General features: G+C 40.5%; 2 protein-coding genes across 5 annotated transcripts in view; one reads left to right on the top strand and one right to left on the bottom strand.

The window, feature by feature from the left end:
* The window catches only part of adcy7 (adenylate cyclase 7), a 50319-nt gene extending 41522 nt beyond the window's left edge, over window positions 1-8797 (top strand). For all 3 annotated transcript variants that reach the window (XM_026379092.1, XM_026379093.1, XM_026379094.1), the window contains 14 exons: window positions 484-561; window positions 1270-1339; window positions 1430-1527; window positions 1727-1811; window positions 2589-2726; window positions 2878-2973; window positions 3269-3465; window positions 3710-3833; window positions 4129-4287; window positions 4886-5032; window positions 5244-5351; window positions 5459-5573; window positions 6930-7054; window positions 7522-8797. In XM_026379092.1, coding sequence (XP_026234877.1) covers window positions 484-561; window positions 1270-1339; window positions 1430-1527; window positions 1727-1811; window positions 2589-2726; window positions 2878-2973; window positions 3269-3465; window positions 3710-3833; window positions 4129-4287; window positions 4886-5032; window positions 5244-5351; window positions 5459-5573; window positions 6930-7054; window positions 7522-7668 — 1687 coding nt within the window. In that variant the 3' untranslated portion in view covers window positions 7669-8797. The remainder of the gene's footprint in view (window positions 1-483; window positions 562-1269; window positions 1340-1429; window positions 1528-1726; window positions 1812-2588; window positions 2727-2877; window positions 2974-3268; window positions 3466-3709; window positions 3834-4128; window positions 4288-4885; window positions 5033-5243; window positions 5352-5458; window positions 5574-6929; window positions 7055-7521) is intronic.
* An 18-nt stretch (window positions 8798-8815) lies between these two features.
* brd7 (bromodomain containing 7) lies at window positions 8816-16511 on the bottom strand. Of its 2 annotated transcripts, none has more exons than XM_026379095.1 (17): window positions 16399-16511; window positions 15803-15996; window positions 15631-15721; window positions 15486-15543; window positions 15183-15327; window positions 14911-15021; window positions 14283-14452; window positions 13695-13812; window positions 13407-13482; window positions 13035-13142; window positions 12805-12940; window positions 11393-11504; window positions 11213-11260; window positions 10411-10486; window positions 9711-9854; window positions 9118-9258; window positions 8816-8997 (listed from the first exon to the last, which is right to left on the bottom strand). In XM_026379095.1, the coding sequence occupies exons 1-17, from the start codon at window positions 16445-16447 to the stop codon at window positions 8927-8929; spliced, it is 1848 nt and encodes a 615-aa protein (XP_026234880.1). In that variant the 5' UTR covers window positions 16448-16511; the 3' UTR covers window positions 8816-8926. The 2 variants fall into 2 exon arrangements, with proteins under 2 accessions (XP_026234880.1, XP_026234881.1); XM_026379096.1 differs by having other exon boundaries at window positions 14283-14389.
* Between the last annotated feature and the right edge of the window lie 5949 nt (window positions 16512-22460).

The raw sequence follows: 22460 nt of genomic DNA, 5'->3' as shown, positions 1-22460 counted from the left end.
CTCTCACTGTTTCTCACTGCTGCCTCTTTGCAGCAGGGCAATGTGTGATCTAAAAAGCCATCAGAAAGCCCGTAACCTCTATTAGTGGACTTACATGCTCCTATTAACTCTAATCACTCACTGGGGCTTGTGTGTATCTGGGTCTGTGCATCTGTGTGAGTGTTTCCTTCCTGATAGTGTCGGGGGTTTCCAAGCAGAAACACGGCAGCACTCCAGCTGAATCCTACAGAGATCCTCTAACACACAGCATTCAGTGTCCAGCACACTCCATCTATATAACTCTCTCACGAGCACAATCATATTTCTCTTTTCCCACTAATGCTCAGAATGGCATTAACCAAGTTGCCTCCAAGCACAGCTAAACTGGACCTGAGTAACCTGCATGACATGATCTGGTTTTCCAGCATCTAATCCAGCCAGCCTGTGTGTATCAGTGTCTGTTTGTCTGCCTCCCTCTAATTGTCTCTGTGCTTTCCGGTGCAGGAACAAATCCCAGAAGAGTAAGTTTGATGAGGAGCTGCACAATGAGATGACCACTACCATAGATGAGCTCAGCAGCAAGTACGTCATTTTTTTTCTCAAATCACATTGTACCCATGTAGTGCATTTAATAAAGTACTGTTAACCAAATTTCATAAAAAACATCATTAAAGGTCATTTACACAATATTCTCACAAGGACATTGCAAAATATTAGCATGTTAGCACTGTTAAGGAAGCTTATGACCGATGGTGCTCATATAGTGTCACATAGCTGCTAGTATCGCTGTAGACTCATGTTGGTATAGGCTATCAGTGCAATTACCGTAACGAACATACTGAATAGCAGTATCAAGCCAATACTGTGATAATTGTGATATTAATTGTGCCTATGTCAATCATCCCTAGTTAAAGGTCTGCATTTTGTTTTGTTTTTTTCTTTATATTAAGTACTTTTTTATTTTTTTTTACTTGAGTTGGATAGGATACAAAAACTGTAGGTTATGAGCCATGGACAATTTAAGGAGAACTGGACTCCTGATTCAAAGATGCCACCCAGTCACAACAATCTATATAGTGCATAGTCAAGAAATAAATTTTTAAATGTGTGAATGACTATACCATGCTACTACATTTCTGCATGTTTGTGCTTGATCTGTTAGCACCGGGTAGTCAACTGTTCACTGGTGCAGCAAGATCAACAGACCAACACTTAAGTGTGAAAGTCAAATCATTTATATATTATTCCTTCATTCATTCTTCTCTTTCATCCTTCCTTCCCGTCTCTCAGGCAGTGGTCTAAATCTGAAGAGAGCGGCAGTTTAGCTCTTTGGTTTCCAAAGAAAGATCTGGAAAAACAGGTTGGTTTGACAGATCACTAAAACCATTTCTATTCAAGCATTGCGGAGCTGAACAAGAGATTCAAGTGTTTCTGTTTTTTCTCTTTCAAGTATCGAGCCCTGGATTTACCGATGTTCAAACACTATGTTGTCTGCGCCACCTTCATCTTCCTTTGCATTTTTTTGGTTCAGATGTTTGTCACAAAGAAGTGAGTATGACCACCTTTTCTTCTGCTATTCAGTAATTTATCCTAGTTGTTGACAGTTAGTATGAGTTATGAGATGCAGCAAGCATCGTCATAAGCCAAACTAATTTAAAATCACATCTGTACAACAAGAGTTGTACAAATGGAGAAATGAACAAGCTGATGGCGAACGATTTTTGACTCTGGTTTTTATCTCCGTCAGTCGACAGATGCTGGGGATGTCATTTGGAGTGTTAGTTTGTGTGTTGCTGCTGACCCTGGCCATCTGTTTCGCAGGTCATCTACAGGTCAGTGCATTAAGTCTTCTGTTCACATTTACTCTAGATATTTAGGTGATTCATTGCAAGTTTCATGTATCAGGCATTTCGTCAAAGTTGGTATTTGGCATTGCAGAAGCAGAACACACAGCAACCCTTTCATACATTTTCACAGCAGCCTCTCAGGCCACAGTGGCTGCAGGTGACGTGTCAGTGTAAAGGGTTATCAGCAAGTTGTCCAGCAACACATGTTCAAGTCATGTATTTTATTTTGGCCTGGTCCTGACCCGCATTGCATATGGATGACTCATAGTGTTCCTGAAAGTTGTTTTCAGTAGATTTAATTTCCTATTGTATGAGAAGGGGAAATTAAATGTGACATTCTTTATAGATTATTATATTTATAGGCCTGGCAGGATGAATGCCATAAAATACAAGAAGCCTTCAGGAAAATAAGTTTCTCACCATCTCAATGAGTCATTAGTCTTTGTAATCTATTGTCTGTATCTATTATTTGGGAATGCACAAATTTAACCAGTGTGCGAATGGAAACATGTCATGTAAACTACAGTATGTCCTGTTTTCACTGCATTGCATTTCTTTAGCCAACCTACTGACTTGAAAGAGAACACTTGACATTCTGTCTTTCACAGACAGCGTTTTCTCCTCTTAGGCAGATTCCTAGAAATAGCTAGCAGAGTCATTCACATGTGATGTCTGGAGATATGTGTAAAAGTCACATGCTCCTCCACATGTTTCATTCCATCTTTCCTCACCTTTCTCTTTGCTTGTCTTTATCTTTTGCAGCTCCTGTTTCCAGAAAGGCTGTCAAGGTGCCAGTGGCTGCCAGCTGTTTCGGAGGCAGTGGTAAAGCGGCCATGTGTGCGCCTCCCTCTGGCCACAGTCACCACTGCGGCCATCATTATCTTGGCAGTGTTCAATCTAGTAAGTCTGCACTCACATGATGAGTGCAAAAAAAAAGGAACATTATATACTGTGCTATTTCTAGCAGGCTACACTTCATGGCCACCATATCAAAGTCTTGATCACTTTAATTGGTTGTTTGTCAGTCAAATATTTTTTATCCCCCCTGCAGTGCTTCATCCGCACAGATGTCCCAGGTATTGCTGCCCGATGTCACATAAATGATTCCTACAAGATGGAATTAGAGGGAGACCTCTTCTACTTGCCAGTGAGTGATTGATTTGTTAACTGTATACAATAATAAAATGGCAAGATTAGTTTCATATCAGACTGGATTAAATTTTAATTAAATATTACTAAAAGTATCCCTGGTATGTATTTAATGGAAGACCAGATAACTTTCAGCTTAGAGTCAGGTCCCAGAAACCCTGGGTCCCTCATTTCCCACAGTGCAACTTCATAGAATCTCTCCTTAGTACAACCCTGCATGGTAAACATCTGCATCCTTCAAACTTTCTGTCTTATCACTCAGATACATTATCTTCTCTCTTTTTCTCCCTCAGTACTCTGTGTACTGCTGTATCCTATCGCTCATTGCATGTGGAGTCTTCCTGCGGGTGAGCTTTGAGCTCAAAGTGCTCTTCCTCACCCTGGCCTCCACAGTATATTACGTACTCATTCTCAGAACCAAGAGTGACCTGTTCAGGGCCTACAGAAACGTCCTCTATACTCGGACCAATAGCAGTTGTAACTGCAGCAGGTGAGACGAAACAAAAACAAAACCATGTATCAAATTATTTGGACTGTAATGTTTTCTGCTGTGTGAAGTGTTTGTCTGATTGTTCCTCTTTTGCACAAGTGCTGCATGCCGTTTATCATATTATGTTGAAATAACATACTGTCATTAAATCAGAGCAGTTTAGGAAGGCTATTATAATAATATAAAAGTATGTAAAATGTGTAATTCAAAGGACGTACAAGCATAAATGTGTTCTGCTTTACAGTTTGCTTTACAGTGAAGACGATGCATACATCCTGACATGTATAGGGCTGGTGAAACACCCCCAGGTGATGAGCTGCATATATATCACCCTGTTCCTAGTTACTATGATCATCATTGCACAACAGGTAATTACACTATTTACCTCTTTCACTTTTCAGTTCAATTAGAATTTAATCCCCCACACCTCAGTCAAACTGATTAGAAATGTATATAATATATACAAAAGTGGTGCATATACACATTCTCAAAGTCATATAAATAAAGTTAAAAAAAAGAAATTGTCCTGTTATGATTTTATTATTTATATATTTGTCTTTTCCTGTTATTAAATTAAGTATTAAATAAAAACATAAACCAGGAAAGATGATGTAAGTTGTTGTTTTGTTGCTGCTCTAACCTTTATGCGTCGCTGTCTCATAGAACGAGTCCTGCTTCCGCCAGGACTTCCTACTAAAGTATAAGAATCGCACAGAGCAGGACGAGATTGAGACCAGGGAGAACCTGAACCGCCTGCTGCTGGAGAACGTGCTGCCGGCTCACGTGGCAGCGCTGTTTGTTGGGGAGAATAAAAAGAACGAGGTGAGACCTCACATAGGTCTGTTTCTTTCATTATGAGATGGAAAAGAGAGGGTTTGAGAAAGAGACATTAAACTTATACATTACTTATTGTAATGGGCTAATGGTGTTGTTTTGTAAGAAGTGAATCAGCTATGCTGTGACCATGATGTGTAGAAAGAGTCAGAAAGAGTCATTCATCTCTTCATCTGTATACATGTCATGTGCATTAACTCAGGTCAACTTTAAAATAAATAGAAATAATGTAAATGTCAGTAACATTGATTAAATGTAAGCAGACAAGAAAAAGGGATTTCTTGCTCTTGAGTGAAACATGATGCTGTTCAGATGTGTTTACTCCTGACGCCATCAACTTATCACCGACGGTGTCTTGATTATAAAAATAAAAGTGACAGAGCTTTATATTAACATAACTGTTAATCAACATCAATCATATTTGTTCTTTGTCAGAAGTGACTTTGTGCTTTGTATGCATCAGTTTTCTAAAACTACATTTATAGAGCGACCTCAGCCCTAACCTGCATGGTTGTAGTATTTATGAAAGGTTTGTCAGAAAATAAAACTTTCTTATCTTTTTTTTTTGTGGGTATGTTCCTGACAGGATCTCTACTACAAGTCCTATGACTGTGTGTGCGTGATGTTCGCCTCGGTGCCAGATTTCAAAGAATTTTACACTGAATGTGATATCAACCAGGAGGGCCTGGAGTGTCTAAGGCTGCTCAACGAGATCATTGCCGACTTCGATGAGGTCAGGAAGAAACTCAAATTCAAACTTCTCTGTGATACGTGATGGATGTGTCTTTAAAGTCACAGCTCGGTTTATGTACTTATTATTTCAAATGATGACCATGAGGACCCTGGTTAAGAGTGAGCTGAAACCTTACAGTATTGTTATCTAGCTAAGAAATCAAAGGAGAAAACCTAAGAAATATTATTGAAAATCACTCATTTGTTTGCAGCTGCTCTCAAAGCCAAAGTTCAGCGGTGTGGAGAAGATCAAGACAATTGGCAGCACGTACATGGCTGCTGCAGGACTTAGTGGGACGCCTGGTCAAGAGAACAATCAGGTGGAGTAGCTGTGGTCCTGGGTCAAATCAGCTTTGTCTTAGCAAGTCATCAAAATGCTATTTGACCTGTGAAGCAGTCAATAAAACTCTGCCTTGTGTTCTTTCAGGACAAAGACAGGCAGCATGCCCAGATAGGAATCATGGTGGAGTTTGCCATCGCTCTGATTGGCAAGTTGGATGGCATCAACAGACATTCCTTCAATAGCTTCAGGCTTCGTGTGGGTGAGTGTGTTCAGCTGCTTGGCAGCTCCGGCATAAACCTTTCATTGACTAAATACCACATTGCACTGTACTGTATCCAGCTCTGTTATCCATGACACAATAACCCAACTTGTTTCCTTGGTTACACTCCTCACTATTGGCTTTTATGTAGTGTTCGTGCAGTGAAAGCAGCAGCATTCACTGACAAGGTGAGAGTTACTGCTTATTTTGTAGAGCTGGAGCTGTTACAGGTCTGAAGTAAAACTTCCTCACCAGAGTTAACCCATCTCTTAAATCTCCTGTAACACTGAGAAATGACTGTGGCTACCCTAGGTACAGAGACAGAAAGAGTCTTAGAAACCTTAACCCTTATCTGTTGTGTCTGCAGTCTGGACAGCTGATTCTGAGCAGACATCTTAGATAAAAGTTTTGGTTACAACATTTACATTTTTGGAAGATACAAACGTACACAAGGCATAAACACTGAACTGTCTTATAATGTTGTATAAACCTCCTGTAACAGGATACTGTTGTTATCAGCTGCTCTAAACACATTGTAACTCAAATTACACCAACTTCCATTCTTGAATTTGTTTATTCAAATCCTCCGTGGCGCAGACATTTTCTTGGACTAGTGACAACATACTTTTCATATATGGATTTATTGATGCTAACTGATTAACAGCACAGTGAGCTTCACCACACAATGGCACAGTCACTCTATACGATGTTGTCTTACAACAAACCTACAGCATGTGTGCAGTGTGAACATGATCTTGACTGCAGAACATCTCAGTTAACATTGTTTATTATAAGCTTGCCTTTGTGATTGCTGCTAATTTCAAGACACTTTCACCAGTTGATATTTTGGTCTGTCCTGGTTTCATGTTGCTTTGCTGAACAAGCGACAGCGACGGCATGATAGGAAATGCTAAAACTGTGTGTAACAGCAACACAAAAAGAGAAGAGCTATAAAAGCAGACATTCTTAGTCCTCGGTCATCAGGGAAGCGTTTCATCATGTGATATTATCTGCTTCTTTATAAAAACCATGGATGTTTTCATGGTTTTTCAACCAGGGTACTATTTCAGTGCCATACAAAACTCAGAAAATGTCCTTTGTTAGCTAATGTCCTTGACAAGAAACGACAATGACTTCAAACCGACAGCATTGTATTTAGTAAATGAAAATGTTTTCTGGTACATCTGCACCCTTCTGTCAATTTAACCCGTGTGCAGCCTTTCATCTTGTTTTACCTCTACAAACTGTCCTTCTGCACTTTCCCTGTAACTCTGTACATGAACATTACACCACACATCGTAAAATACAGAAGTAAAGTGTATTAAAATTAACAACCTTGTTGTTGGGTTTCATCAGGCATTAATCATGGCCCAGTAATAGCTGGAGTGATCGGTGCAAGGAAACCACAGTATGACATCTGGGGCAACACGGTCAACGTAGCCAGCAGGATGGAGAGCACTGGGGAGCTCGGAAAGATCCAGGTACAGTCAGCACAGTCCAGGGGCAAACATCAATATTTCATCAGCTGCTTTTAAAAGGTCAAACGGTCACATTTGCTCTGACGTATGTATGGCTCCTAACTTTGTGTTGCAAATCTCAACAAAGACATCACTGGATTTACAAAGATTTAACATCTTCATCCTCCATAATATTACAGAAAAAAAGACAATTCCCATAAATTCCCCTGCGACTACACTTTCTTCATGTGTATAACATCTACTTGTGGATTGAAAGCAGTTCATGCTTTAACATGAGACTTTACTAAAAAGGTTTTGTCTCTGCTAATAGCACTGCTTCCAAAAATGTATTCCTTAAGACAATGGAGATGGTTCGCAGCAGAGAGGGTCTCACTTAAATCTCACTTTAGCAACATGTGCAATAAATTATACATTTGCTGCTCGTAGTGGACTGTTCTTAGCATGGTCATATGTTCTGTGTCTACTTCCAGGTAACAGAGGAAACGTCTGACGTGCTGCAGAGGCTTGGCTACTCGTGTGAGTGTCGAGGATTCATCAATGTCAAAGGGAAAGGGGAGCTGAAAACCTTCTTTGTGTGTACCGACATGAGCAAGCAACAAGGCATGGGGCTGAGCTGAGGCCAGGGTGCCAGAGCCAGCAGAACTGGAGACAGACTCGTCGTGCACAAGTCAACGAGTTTACAGACTCCGGACAACAGACCTGACTGTAACACAGCTATGTTCTTGTGATGTCCCTGATTGATTATATGGACACTTAGAAAGGAACTGGTGCCTGCTCTTTGGTGGATGTCACACTGAATCAACACTTTACATTCTGGGCTTGTTGGACAGATTATGCTCAAGTGATGGTCAGTAGGTACAATCGCCAACCTTTTTCTATTCACAAATACATTTGCATCCAGTGGTCAGTCACTTTTGTACCTCTCATGTCTTTAATTTAGATGTTACTTGTGGAAGAAAATAATGTGTATTGTACTAATGCCAAAACAGATGTGTAATGATGTAAGACCTCTGGTTCTTTAAAGTGGATTCTGTTCGGATCATCATTTCAATCCCATCTGGGTTTCCTGTTTCACATGGGCAGACACTGCCCTGTTGCTGTGTAATGAGCAAATAATGTGTGAGGCAGTTGGAGCTGTTTCAATGTCAGAAACTAGCTGTACAGAACATATAGACACTCTTTCCCCTTTGTGTAAAACCTATTGACATAACAGAAAGTAGTGCGATCTGTTACTGTGCCCTCAGCACCTTTTATTAGCCCGCAGGTTTAGGTTCAGCTCTTTTATGTTCTAGCAGGCCACGATAACTTATTACATAAATATTAAATACAATATCTGCTGCAGTTCAGGAAGAGGTAGACAAATCCATGTACTGTATCTATGACCTCTATTATTGTTCATTCTGCTAAGAAATATGTTGCTGCCTGTCTTCATATATGCTGCAGTGAGGAAAATCTGCAGCTCTTCAGTGTCCTTGGTCTGTGTGATCTGACAACCTGCCTGCTGTGAATGTTTCTCTGGCTCCAGCTCAGACGATCACCTGAACTGATCCGGACTGCTCTCTGTGCCTCTGAATACTTGATCTGTCTTGTGGCCTTACCTTTCGAAACCATCATTTTGTCTATAACTGTGGTTACATAATAACAGTGTATTGGCCTTCATGTGAACAAATGTGACATTGACTTTTGTACAGTTTAAGAATGTAATAAATGTTTTCCTATGCATGTGGTTCATCATGCAATATTTCACAGAAGCTAGAGTTTATATATATTAAAAAAAGATGTTTATTGATTGAAATGTTTAGAAATGTCACACAAAAAGCACCATTTTGTACAAAATTTAAGTTATTAAACTGAATGAGAGTTGTTGGAATTTCATTATACAGCGACGAGTGTAACCGCATCCTGACAGCCAGACAAGGTCTCCATGGGTTCAGCCGTGTCCTGCACTGTAAACAGTATATGTATAGAATAAGAAACACGAGGTGTTGGCTTGAATGTAGTGAATTTGAATAGCTAAATCAGACATAAGCAGAAGTGAAGATGTTGTGTACAGTGATGTGTGGTACCTGTAGTGAGGTCTATAAAGGGCCCAGGTGGTTCTGGAGGTACAGCGATGCCCATCGCCTTCCTGATGCCGTAAATGCTGCAGACGTCACATGGGGCCACTTGGCCAGCCAGGTCTGTCAGGTTCCCAGTCACCTTCTCAGCTGTAAGAGTAAACGATGCCGCACAGCTTAACATAAGACTTAAAACAGCTAATGTCACAAAATCCACCTGCAACAGAACCACCACTACTGTTTCTCACCGTTTCCAGTGTTCAACCTAAGATAAGCTAACTTAGCTAGCTATGCATTAACTATACAATAAGACACTGCCAATCATCAGCAACATACAGCTTCGCTGTGGTAAGATCCAACATAACATACATAACAGTGCTGGCTGTGCTGACAAATGTTCTCTGGGTAGAGCAAATGAAACAGAGTGAGTGAGTGATTTGAATCAGATCATTGTTTAACTTTGAATTCCTGCTTGAAGATAAATGACACCTCTGTGTAGGGTGGATGCTAGAAAGGTAAATGGAGTGTTGTTTGAGGTCTACAGCTGGTGGCGATGGCTTGAGCCGAGGAACAAAGGGATCTATGCACTGAGAGGCTCTTACCGAGCTCCAGCTCCTTGGCAGTCGGGGCCAGCAAGCAGATCATGTTGGGAGGCTGCTTGGCGCTTAAACGCTCTTTCTGTGCTTCCTGCAAGTCGCGCAGCAGCTTTGTAGTTTCATCCAATTTCTGCTGGAAGTGCAGGGCCTCTGTGATAAATGGGCAAGGTGGGAGAGAGGCAGACAACATACACACATATTCTCCATTAATACTTCCTCTGGGTTCCTCCCTTCTGTCTTGGTTACATGTACTGAACACAGTTCACCCATTCCTTCTGAACCCTGACATGGAGCCTTCAGTCCTACTGTTAAATGAATCTCTGCAAGTGTTAGAGTTGGTGTAAATGTAAAGCAAAGTAAGTGCCCACGGTCCTTTTAGGACAAATTCCCCCCTTTGTGACTCTTTTCCTCCACTGGCTGAAGAGACATAATGGGCGAAGTCAGATTGAAGTCTCAGTTTTGTTTTAGCTGTAATTTGACACAGGGACTGTGGATGTAGTTTCCCAGTTTGCTTTTGTAAGGGATTTCTTCACAGCCTCAACAGAAGAAACAACAGTACTACTTTAGACACACACGAGTATAAAAACGTGTAAAGACTTAGGATAGACTTGAAAAATGTTGAAAGCTGTCTGTAAAGAACTATCCATACATTAACTGGAAATATTTGCATACCCAAATCTAAAACTCAGTGAGTCAGAACCTTTACCTCCAGAGAGCTCCCCAGCAGGGCACCTCCTCAGGAAGTCAAGTCTGCTGCAGCTGGATGCTTCGGGTTCAGCTACCTACAAGAGACAGAGGGGAAACAACAAGCTAAGTCACATTAGCAAAATGCATTCCTCACTAGACAGCTGATGCTTTGAGAGGACATCCAAGTCCTTTGAAGCCTGTGTAGTCAGGCTGTTTCTTTGCGCCAACGAAATCAAACTTAATGAAAAGCCGTGACACCCAAGCAGGCGATGAGAGCGAGCTGGAGCGTGGCCAAGAACAGCAAACAGCCAGGACAGAGGGTTGCTCTGTGTCTGGAGGAAGGGTCTGTGCTTTGGTTTCCTCTGCTGCTCTAAGGAGCGATTCAGCTGTGCAGCCAGCGGGCACTGAAAGAAAACACAGTCCTCTCCAAATCCTCTACCAGCAGGTCTTAAGCGAGTAGCACCGCTGTTTTGAAGGGAAATGTTCTTTCCATGAGGGGATGGATCCCAGCTAAAGGCAGGCCCCTGCTATGTTGACACAGCTGGTTGATGCAGCAACCATCTGCAAAGCCCATCTACTGTACACTGACTAAATGAAATCCAGTAACCATACACGAGCTGTAACATAAGAACATGTGCTTTATGGCAAACAAAGGCACCGCCGGAGTTCAACGACTGAGGCTTTACATCACACACAGCGATGTTCCTCATTAGGAACTTGATGTCCATTTCTGTATGTACTGTACAGTGGGACACACAAAGTACAGAAGCTGATTATCACCAAGGACAACACTGATGACTCAGATGTGTTCACTTTCTCACCTCCATGTCATCCTTGTCATCTTTCATCTTTGCTTGCTCCTCCACCTGCTGGACGGGCAAAAACAACAGGAAATGACTTATTCAGTAAATTGATGCTCTCACATTTCATCCTGTGTTATTATAGTGAATAGTAAAAGAAATTTGTCTTGGATCAGTTAAGACATTGCAGTAGGGACTTACTGGCTCAGGCTCCTTCAGAGATTTTGAATGCTCTCCATTGGTCATTGCATCGAGAAGATTGTCTGCCAGTTTGTAAACGTACTCGTCTGATTTGGCCAGGAACTCTGACAAGCTGACAAGCATTAATTAGTGTTAAATAAATAAAATCAGAGTCTCTGTCATCCACACAGAGACAGATATATTCATACATTTAAAAACAAAGCTACTTTTGATTACAAATAAAAAGAAATAATGGCTAAATAAAGAATCCATCTCAGTAAATATTTCTTTGAATAAAATTGTAGTGACGCAAAGATGGAAGAACTCAAAAACTCAAGTCCATTAACAAAGCATTTTAATTACTGAAAGAGTTAATGAGGAGTTTTGTTTAATTCCTCTGTATTAAAAGAATAAATTAGACATTCTGCGTTAAATAATAAGTAATTATATAAATAAACAGCTGTAAATAAACAGCACAGAGACAACTCATATCTATTGTTATTGAGGCTGCTCGTGCTACATAACAGGCTCGGTTGTACCTGCTGTCTGGTGAGCTTATTGTTATCTAGCTTGAAATGCTGCTGAGGTAGCTCTGAATTAAGTAACTGTTGCCATTGGCACCTCACTCCACTCACATTGGTAATAAACCAAACTCACATCCCTGTGTGCTGAGTTATAGCCCAACGGGTGAGTAGCATATGAAACTTTTCTATGTGCTAGTTTGTGTGTACTGATTTACACAGCAGCTTGTTAAATAGGAAAAGCTTTAGCTTCGCTGCTGTTCTAGCTAGATGATGTCGTCGGTTTTTCAGTTTGAAGCAAAGAGATATTTTAATTTAGGGAAGATTGGGGGGGGTTCATGCACATCTAGTTGGCAAACTGGTGAAAGTGACCTTCACCTTCAGAGAGGGCAGTCACTGCATCAAAAAGCTGTGTTGTGAAATGTGACATGAATTACAAAGGCATGAAGAACAGCTGCTATTAAGAAAAATACAAATATGCATTAAGCTTTCATTCCACAATAAACAAGACAATCTGAAATAAATGAGAAATTTATTATACCCTCTTATAAAGATTGGAATGAACTAACATTTGATAATGTTTTGGCTGCTATTCATTTATGTCATCATTTATATCATATAGAATAATTATCTATTTACTTGTTTTAAACAGAATGCATCACATCTGTGGTGTTTAAAGTACTCCGCAGAAGACGCTACCATGACAGAAAAAAGAGAAAAGCAAAGTGTACGGGGCGATGGGTTAAAGTCAGGATGACGTCCTGTCTACACCAAACTACTGACATCTTCCAGACTGAGTAGACTCGATGAAAAAAAGAAACATCTGGAAAGTAACCAGCCAAGAATGCCTCAAGTGACCTACTGTGTAAATGCCACAGAGCTTAAGGGCGGTTCTGATTGTGCTGCACATACCTGTCTGAGCCCTGCAGACTGGACTCCTCTCCATAAAAAGAGTAGATGAGGTCAGAATCGTCTTTGCTGATGTTGGCGAAGCTTGAGTCGTAGGTGGGTGCGTAGGAGGTGAACGGCCCGTAGTTCATGTAGCACACTGCAAAAAGTGTTTAACAAAGATGACAGATCATTATCAGTCATGCAGAATAAGACAATCAATGTTAGGTCTCTCCACCAGAAAATTTGAGTACCTGGAGTAGTCCTGTTCCTCTTGTCCTCTCTGAAGCCCTGCAGGGTGTTCACTCCGCTCTGAAGCCGGTTGGACATCAAGCCCAGTTTCACAGGACAGTAACCAACATCTGTAACGGCAGAATTTTTACCACCTTATTCTTACTTGCTTTGCTAATTTTCTTACATATACTGTAGCTGTAAAAAATATTCTTATTATCAATCAGCCTGCAGATAATTTCAGGGTTACATTGAAAAAAATTCTTTTGTCCAACACTGAAAATCAAAAGTAAAGAAAACCAAATTCCAATGACACTTTTTTATATTAAAATCTGACTTTTCTATTTGTTAATTAAACTTAGATGGTGCTTTGTTACGGTTCCAGATGAACTTACCTCCTGCTGATAGATCTGCTGGGTTGAGGATACCCAGAGTGGTGGAGCCATCAGACTTCCGTCTGGCAAACTCCAACTACACAACAAATACATTGTGAACCAGAAGCCAGAAGCACAAGCATCTGAAACAACCACTGTTCTACTGGGATAAAAGACAAGTAAAGATATTTTTCATCACAGGGCCCTAATATTAGCAATTTTCTTCTCATGTCGTCAGTAAAGAGTAGGCGTTGTATTTATTGTCAGTGGATATGCCCACTATGAATGAGTTTAACCCTGCTTTCTCACATCACACTGCAGCACTCTATTGGACAGCTTTCCTCCAGACTCATCGATGGCCTTACGAATTTCCTCCATCTCTTTCTCTGCCTTTGCTACTTCGTCCTTGGAGTCCTTGTCCTGCTGCCTGCAAGTGAAACACAAATGCACATGAGACGCTGGCACACAGCAGAAAAATAGAGCAAAGAGAAAATCTGTGTGAGCCCTCCTGTTCATTAAACGCCTACATTCAGCTTCAATTCCTCAGATTATCTGTTTGTATGTGTTTTATTGACGTCAATAAGCACCCTGTGGGTTTATACATATATCTTGAGATGTTTCTTAGGCGGTTCCTCTGACATAGTCAATATGACTTCTGCTTCTTTTGCATCACTGGGCAGCAACACAGATTGAAAAGATGTACAGACATGAAAGAAAACAAGACTCTGCATGCCCATAGACATTCCTCACATTCTCAGCCTCCAGCTTCACATTGAAAAACTTATTCAACTTCGTGTCAGAGGAAAACAAACTAAAGGCAGCTGAAACGTGAGCTGAGATAGTGACAAACGAGATTTTCAGATATGTGACGTATGTAAAGTCAACAGGTTTAAGGACCTGGGTGTGCTGGGTGTCTGTGAACTCTCGCTGGTGTCTGTGATCATCGGTCCTTCTCTGCTCTGGTCCAGGCTGGTGCCACCTTGTTCCTCAGATTTTCCTAGTTGCTTGGCAGAGGGGTCAAGGCCAGACATAAATTCAATGCTCTGCTTCAGGCTATCTAGCCTTTCCTATTGAAAAGAACATTTTTTTTTATTTTTATTATTAAGATTGGGATAAGAAAAATGTATACTTGTAGATTATGAAAACATTTCCATTAACAGTTTCATCAACCTGTTGGCTATGCTGTAAATAATAATTAAGAGAGCTATTTGAGGCTATCTGCTGCCCCCATCTGTTCCATCACTGCAAAAGCAAATTCATTTTATTGTGTGGTAGGAACAGTAAATATTTTTGTTGTAGTTAGGTCTACCTAACTTGAAAGTTTTCTGCCACTTGTTTTGTTCTAACAGAACATAAAGATGATGTGACTGTGTAATTAATTATCGTTGATACTGATGCCCATGTCCCAGTACATTTTTTAATACTAAAAGGTCATTTTAGTTTACAACTAAAAATAACGTTTAAAGTAAAGTTTACTGCATTTACTGTGATAAAAACAACAGAAACCTCTCCTGATGTTTCCTACCTGGCTCAAGATCTTCATTCCAGAGTGTAAAAGCTTCCGAGCAGCTTTATGGTAAATTGTCTCAGGTTTGTTGTAAAACATGGCGTTTTCACACATAATCCTGAAATCCACCTGCAGATGGATAAAACGGTTTTCAATACAGGCTTAACTCTGCTGAAAGACTCAAAACTAAAGTAAAAACTCAACTTAAGGTTACATTTATTTTGGCTCACTCAATTGTTTGTATGTACTTAAAGTGTACTAAATGATTTATGTGCATTGCAAACAGATACCTTGAGTTCATCCAGTGACTGGTATAACTCCTTCTTTACTTTGTCCTTCATTGTACTAAAGTCCATAGGCCGCTTGATAATTGCAGAGTAGCCAGGAGCAATAAGGTCTGTTACTGGAAATGAGAAGAATGCACTTGGGTCTTTCCTACAGAGAAAACACACAAATAAAGACCAACGGAGAGAGTGAAGAGTATTGGTTAATAGTATAATTAGAAACAAAAACTTGCTGCTGAATTTGCAACAGCTCATCAATAAATAATAAAATATAAATGATCTCAAATAAATAACAGATCAACTCTGCACCTTTGGAGCTGCCTGATAAGTTGGTTCAAAGCTTCTTGCAGAGGAGTCTGTTCCTTTTCTGCAACAAAGAATTAAAAAATACTCAATGAAAAGACTAGTTCAAAAAGAGCCTTTGAACAAAACCCTAAACAAGACTTAAAACTACCTTCCAGTTTATTCAGCTCTGAACGGATAGGAGTTCTGCTTTCTCTGTCATCGTCTCCATCAGCATCTTGCCCTTTCTTCTTTTTTGTCATCTAACATTACAAAAACAAGCGTTACATCTAACATGCGGACAATTCCCTTTTTGAGAAGCCCAATATGTCGATGATCATTACCTTTTTCTTCCCTTTGTCGTCCTCCGGGGATCCAAAGCTCCTCTCTTTATCCTTCTTCTTTTTCTTCTTCTTGTCTTTGGGTTTGTCATAGTCCACCGGCTGCTCGTCGTAAAATGTGTCCAGACTCGAGCTTCCCGTCGTCACTTCGTTTCCAGACACTTTTAATACCAGTTTTAGAGGTCTCTCTCCATATTCTACAGACACCAAACAACAACAACACACCACGGAGCTCCAGTGAAACCGACAAGTGACATCTGAGACACGAAGAGCTAGAAACAATAGCCGCTAACAGCTGACGTTAGCCTACGTCTATGTGCCAGACGTTTTTTTAAGTTACCGCTAAAGCTGGGAAGCAATCTTAAGTCACCGTCATTGTTATACAGACGAATTGTAAAGAAACGTGCAGAAAATAGACAAGTACATTAGTCTATGATATCTCGCTGAGCAGAAAGCTAGCTAGATTGTTAGCTAGCCAGTGCTGAGGCCGTACTAACGCTGCTGCCAGGCGCGAAAATGTGTATGTGTATCCCTGTGTATTAAAAATGAACAACTAAAGTAAAATAGATAACTGCTTGGTTTATGTACAAATAAAATACCTTCGTAACCGTGTTTTTCGGACTTGTGCTTCTTGTGCTTCTTGCCCATTGTTTGTATTTTGCTCTGGCATCGGCCGGTGGATCTCTCTGAAGTCTGCGGAGCCGGAAGTGCTACCAAGGAAACTACGCAGAGCGACGCACACCTGCAGCGCCACCTACCTGTGAGGGGGTCATGGCGGCCCACTTCTCGCCGGTAGGAGGCGAAATGAGTTTAGGTTAGTCAACTTCAACCACGGGGAAATCCCTGCTGAAGTTTACTTTCCCTTGACGTTAATGTCCTTGTGATTCTTTCAACAGTCACTCTGCATTATGGACCATTCAGTGAGACGATCTGACAGAGCTCATCTCTGCAAGCACACGTAACAGCAGGGGGTCAAAGCTGTCAGCAAGAGGGTCTCTCAGTTGGAGCAATCATTTGTCCAAGAGTTGTGCTTTTGAGCATGCTCCCTTCAGTGTCCAATTCACTCAAGACATTCAAAATGACTTTGCTTTGAATAATAAGTTGTCCCATGTGGTTCGTCCGTAAAAACGTATTTTTTATTTACCACCAGAGTTTTACTAATGAAACCTTTTCACTCAATCTGTGTCTCCTTTGATTTAGAGAGATTCTAGGATCTGAATCTTTGAGTATGTGTTTGAGTAATTTGAGTATTAATTATTTTCTTAATTGGGGCTAGCTTTGGAAATGTTTGTCATTTCACATCTCATGCTTATACATGCACATTTCCAGGTTTAAAGGTGAGCTCAAGGAAACTTTTATTGTGTGTCAAACTCTGCAGAAGTACATGGACCTGAAAATGAAGAACATCACAGTGACGTAAGATAGAGGCAAAACACATTTTTGAGTAGAAGATATCTATACGTTAACTTGGATGCAGGCCATCTGTATCACAGACATTTGCACTGTTCCAAAGGCTTGCACAGGACACATTTGAACAGTTTGAATATACAAATGAACTGAATCTTGTTCTCAAATTGACACAGACAACGCATTATTGTACTGGGCTTTGCAGGATTGTGGCGCTTTCCTACCTTGCAGACCTGTGATGCTTTGTTAAATCAGCACATATTGTACCAGCTGATGAATGACAGATGTTTTATTCATGGAGAAAAGACAGAGTGCATTCTTTGAAGTGCATTCCAGGTTTTATGAAGTGGGCATGGCGGCAAAAGGTTTGAAGGAATGAAGACTGACTGAATCCAGCATTTTTACCATTCCTACCTTCCAACAAAGTAATTATGAAGCTCTGTTGATAGCTCATTGATCTAAACAAACTCATCTCCATCAATCTGTGTCTGAAAATTATTTTTGTACTTTCAACAAAAAAGTGACCCACTGTACACCATTGAGTTAACATCAAATTACAGAAGACACAGTTCACAACAGGCTGGTGAACATAGTGAAGCATTTTGCAGCTATAGAGACAAACATCTTCAGGAGACCAAAAACAGAAAGTAAACATAACATAAGGTATACTTTTATACTGCTGAGCCTGTCCTCAAGAGTGGTTTAGAGTGAGCACATCAGGTGAACGAGCAGAGCACAAAACACATTTCATTCAAGGTCTTTGTTACAAGCAAGCAGAGTGCAGTGGTCAAGGGCAGTGTGTTTCAGCGCTCTGTGTCTAGGGCCTGAGGAGATGAAGGGCAGAGTGTGCCAGCTCTGGCTGGCCTTCTGCAGCTCCACAGAGGCCGTGGGATCCGTCTTCTTTATTCCAGCTGCAGAGGTGCACACGCACTGGAAGTCCACGGATTAAAAAGGAGATCGGTTACACCAAGCAGGGCTAACAAATGGCAGATGTTGTGAAATTCATTATCCTCTGTCACAACAGAGGGGCTAAAGGGACCCAGGGACTGTTTCCACATGAAAGCGGCATCCCAGCAGAACCATGGGAAACCACTTCCCACTCTGTGGACTGGATGGAACTGGGATGTTTGGCCTCTCCACATATACACAACAAAAACACAAACAGGCATACAAAGGCGGGCTTTGAATGGTTTATCTGTCTTGCACATGGTTTGACTGAACCAGAGTTGAAGATAAAATGCGCTGTGTGGACACCAGTGAGCCACAGCGCTCTGGTCATTTTCCATTTTTTTAAGTTACCGGCACAATCCAGTTTGAGCTGCTTTCAAAGAACACAGAGTTCAGTTGTACATATGAGTTTTTTTGACCTTCTCCAACACTGTCTCTTATCATCTTGTTTAATAAAAATAAACCTCTCCCGGTTCATAAACATAAAAATATCTTCTAGTTCCTCATAAATATTAATACAATAGTTGTTGTGGGTTTTGTACTTCTGACATTTCTTGCTGTTTTTCGGAAACTTGGATTGTAAAGTTGTATCAGTGAAAGTTACTGCGGGTAATTTCATCAAACTTAAAGCCTGTGACAAATGCAAATTAATAACATTTCTCCTTATGGATAGATATAAGAATATGGCATGAAGTTTGGTCATAGAAGCATATTCTTTTCACTAGAAGTTGTCAGAGCGCTTCTCTGATATGACAGATGAAATGTTTGGGGTCATTACAACTGTCAACACAGAACGGTTTTGAAGATGTAACCAGCCATCACAAGTAAGTCAGACAGAAACTTCAAAGAGGAGAAGCCAATCATTCTGCCTCAGTGTTTTTCTCGCGCCTGCCAGTCTGTCACTGCAACATCTTTGAGCATCAATCACTCATCCCTGTTAAAGTGTTATGTGTGTGGTGACTCTATTTTTATCTGCAACCAAAACACTTCATGTGTGCAGCTTTGATTATCAATTTTTACAGCTCACCGGTGTCTGGGAGATGCTCCAGTCCTGTGGTCCTTGGACAGTGTGCGCACAAAGTCTGTGGGATGTCACTGATCTTGTGCTGCATTTTACCCACTCACTAGGTGATCGCAAAATGCACTTACCCACTACTTATATTCAGTAGTTTAGTGACAGTAAATGAGTTGTTCTGGCCAAAAGAAAAAGAAGAAAAAACATAATGCAGCCATCATAACTCAAGGAGCAAATAGGGACAAAAAAGTAGTATGTGACAAGCCCAGCTGAAGTTATGTTAAGTTACTCAATGTGTTCTATTTAGCATTTGCCATCTCCAAGTGTTAGCCACAGTCTTCTTTGATCCAATAACTGTAATGTATATTTCACTGGGCTTTCTTAATGTTTTTGTAGTTTAACGTCACTCTCTGCTTTAAGGTGTTTAATGTATTATTCTGTTTTTGACAAACTCCAATATAATAGAGAATTTTTTTTAAGGAGGCCGGTCTGATGTGTGACTCTACAGGGGATTCTTGTTGGGAGTTGCCTTTGTGTGTATTTTCAGTGAGCGCGCACACATCAAAATGCTTACATGCATCTTAAATTTGCAAGTGTGCGAGCATGTGTGACAGGACAAGCAAGGTGGTGGGGAACGGGGAGGTGGGGGGCTTGCTGATTTCTGTCTGAGCCTTTATTCTCCTCAAACCTCTGAAGACAGTGGTCCTGGGGTGTGAAAAATACACTGGGGAGATGTGTTCAAAGCCTTTGAGCTTGGTGACGATCCTCCGTCAGATCCTTAGTCGTTTGAAAAGTTCATATAAACTGAAAGACAGCCGCTGGGAAATGGTCTTTGCAAACTCATTGAGAGTTTATCATCTCCACACAGGAAGAGGCATCGTTTGAGGTGGAAACGTGCTGCCAGTAATCTTGCTCCTCTTCAGAGGTTTATCAGGGACCCCTACTTCTCCAAAACAGGTAAACCGGAGTCTTTATAAACAACATATCTCAGAATAGGACTTACCATCCTTCTTAGCCCGTAGCCTCCTGAACACAATGCAACGTGTGTTTGTAATGTGCTGATGATTTGTAAAGACTTGCTCTCTTCTTCAGTTATCTTTGCAACAATGAGTCTGAAACTCATTAATATTATTAAAAAAAACTTTTAAAAAGTATTTGTTGCAATAATACAATTAATCATCTGTCAAGTTTAGTGTCAAGTGTGTTGTTTGTCTCAGTTAACTGCTGCTGCCTTCAGGTGTGATCTAAACCCCTCCCTTGAACCACCAATTGTCCAATCACAGCTCAGCAACTGTAGCTAGCCACGGCAGGTTGTCATGGAAAGACTGTGTGCTGAACACACTGTTTAGAGACCGATGGAGGAATGAGCATTGAAGAGTTTAAAAGTGAGGCAGATAGGGTATTCTTTATGGTTTTGAAAGTCGGGCTTGGACTTGGATAAAAGGTTTCCAACTAGTTTTTTGAGGTTTTGCCTCTGGTTCTGTTTTCTGATTATTTTGTTAATTCATTCAATATTTATTTATTACTTCTCAGACCTGTTTTACGTTTCTATTTCAGACTGTTGATGATTTAGTAAACCCAGCCCCTCTTTGTTCTTATACATGTTCTTAACATATTTATTTATTACTTCTCAGACCTGTTTTACGTTTCTATTTCAGACTGTTGATGATTTAGTAAACCCAGCCCCTCTTTGTTCTTATACATGTTCTTAACATATTTTATGATAAAATAGAATTATTAACATCTCACCCACCAAAGTTTCTCACTTTCTAGAGAACGCAGGTTTCCTCCCATGTCCTTATTTGAGATACTACAAACTGTCTCGGGTATGAAACCATCTTCTAGCTCAGTTTATTTAGTCATTCCAACTAAGTTCTTAATCTCTGTTATTGATTTTCTTGCCCCCTCTATTCTGAATAGTTTCAAAACTTGTCTGCTGGATATATCCCCGATTATTTTAAAACACATTTTGCCCTGTACAGATGCTCTTTTAGATAACTCTAAGTCCGCTGCAAAAAGTCTTGCCATCTCGTTTTATAGTAAATTTAACTTTGAGCATGAGTTTGTTCAGACAGGTTTTTCTCACCTCAGAAATGCCTCCAAAATACGTTCAATTCTATCATTTCATGACACAGAAGTGATCTTACATGCATTTATTTCCTCAAACCTTGACTATTGCAACAGTCTGTTCACCTGTTTCAGTCATAAATCTATTAATCGGCTCCAGATTGTTCAGAACTCAGCTGCAAGACTCTTAACTAGAAAAAGAAAATATGAACACACATCACTCCTGTCTTACCGTTCTTGCACTGGCTGCCAGTACGTTTTGGGATCAATTTTAAGATTTTATTAATAACCTTTGTAGCCCTGCATGGTCTTTCACCCAGCTATATATCCCAGCTGTTAAAGCCTCATGGGCCTGCACATAGCCTGAGATCCTCTGGTAGAGGTCTCCTGTATGTCCCTGATGTTAGAATGAAAACTAGAGGTGACAGAGCTTTTGCAGTTGGAGCCCCCAAACTCTGGAACAACTTACCTGAGAAAATAAGATCAGCTGACTTAGTAACATCTTTTAAATCTCTCCTTAAAACATACCTCTATCGGCGAGACTTTTCTGATCTCCTTCAAACAGGGACGGCTCCTTATTTAGGACGACTTCCTATTAACTTTGAGTTTTTCCTCTCCACTGTTTGCCTTGTGCTTGCTCAAGTTGGTCTTGTTGGGCTACCTGTGTTTTTTGTTTCTTATGTGAAGCAGTGCTCTATAAATAAATGTATTATTATTAGTATTATTTGCTACATGTGTTTAACAGGTTATGGAAAATAAGTTATTAGTACAGAAAAAAGAACAATTTGTAAAAACAAATCACCCCTTCATTGTTGGTTTGTCATGTTAGGAAACAACAGCTGAGCCACTCCATAGCATAGAAATATAGTGTGACCAGTTCATTATACTTGTGCACTGGTGTGTCTTTCTGCGTTGCTCTGCAATCACGATACATGGTGACACGTGGTTGGACTTCTATGGCGCTGTGTTGAGCTTCTTTGTCGTCATATTGAGTTTTTTTTTTATATAAACAATGGCAATTGGAAATGAGTGGATCATGTTCGAGTTGGAGCTGGTAGATGTTGAACAGCTGTTATTTTTACTGAAAATACTGCAACACAGAAAAGACAGAACATGTTCTTTACAACCGCTGTGATGCCACAAAGTTGAGCAATCGCAGTTTTAGCAAGGAAAGTGGAACTGAGAGTGTTTTTAGAGACATGAGATAGACGTCAGTGGTCACTC

Source organism: Anabas testudineus, chromosome 3 (genome assembly GCF_900324465.2).
Source record: "Anabas testudineus chromosome 3, fAnaTes1.2, whole genome shotgun sequence".
Classification (NCBI taxonomy): Eukaryota; Metazoa; Chordata; class Actinopteri; order Anabantiformes; family Anabantidae; genus Anabas; species Anabas testudineus.
The sequence above is the reverse complement of the archived record's forward strand: the minus strand, read 5'-3'. Positions and strand labels throughout refer to the sequence as shown.

Excerpts from the sequence above, each read along its gene's own strand:
- brd7 (XM_026379095.1), bottom strand. The coding sequence starts at position 16,447 with ATGGGCAAGAAGCACAAGAAGCACAAGTCCGAAAAACACGGTTACGAA. Across the intron at positions 14,453-14,910 it reads GAATGAAGATCTTGAGCCAG|GAAAGGCTAGATAGCCTGAA; the intron begins GTAGGAAACATC and ends TCTTTTCAATAG. Across the intron at positions 9,855-10,410 it reads TGCTGGGGAGCTCTCTGGAG|AGGCCCTGCACTTCCAGCAG; the intron begins GTAAAGGTTCTG and ends CATTTATCACAG.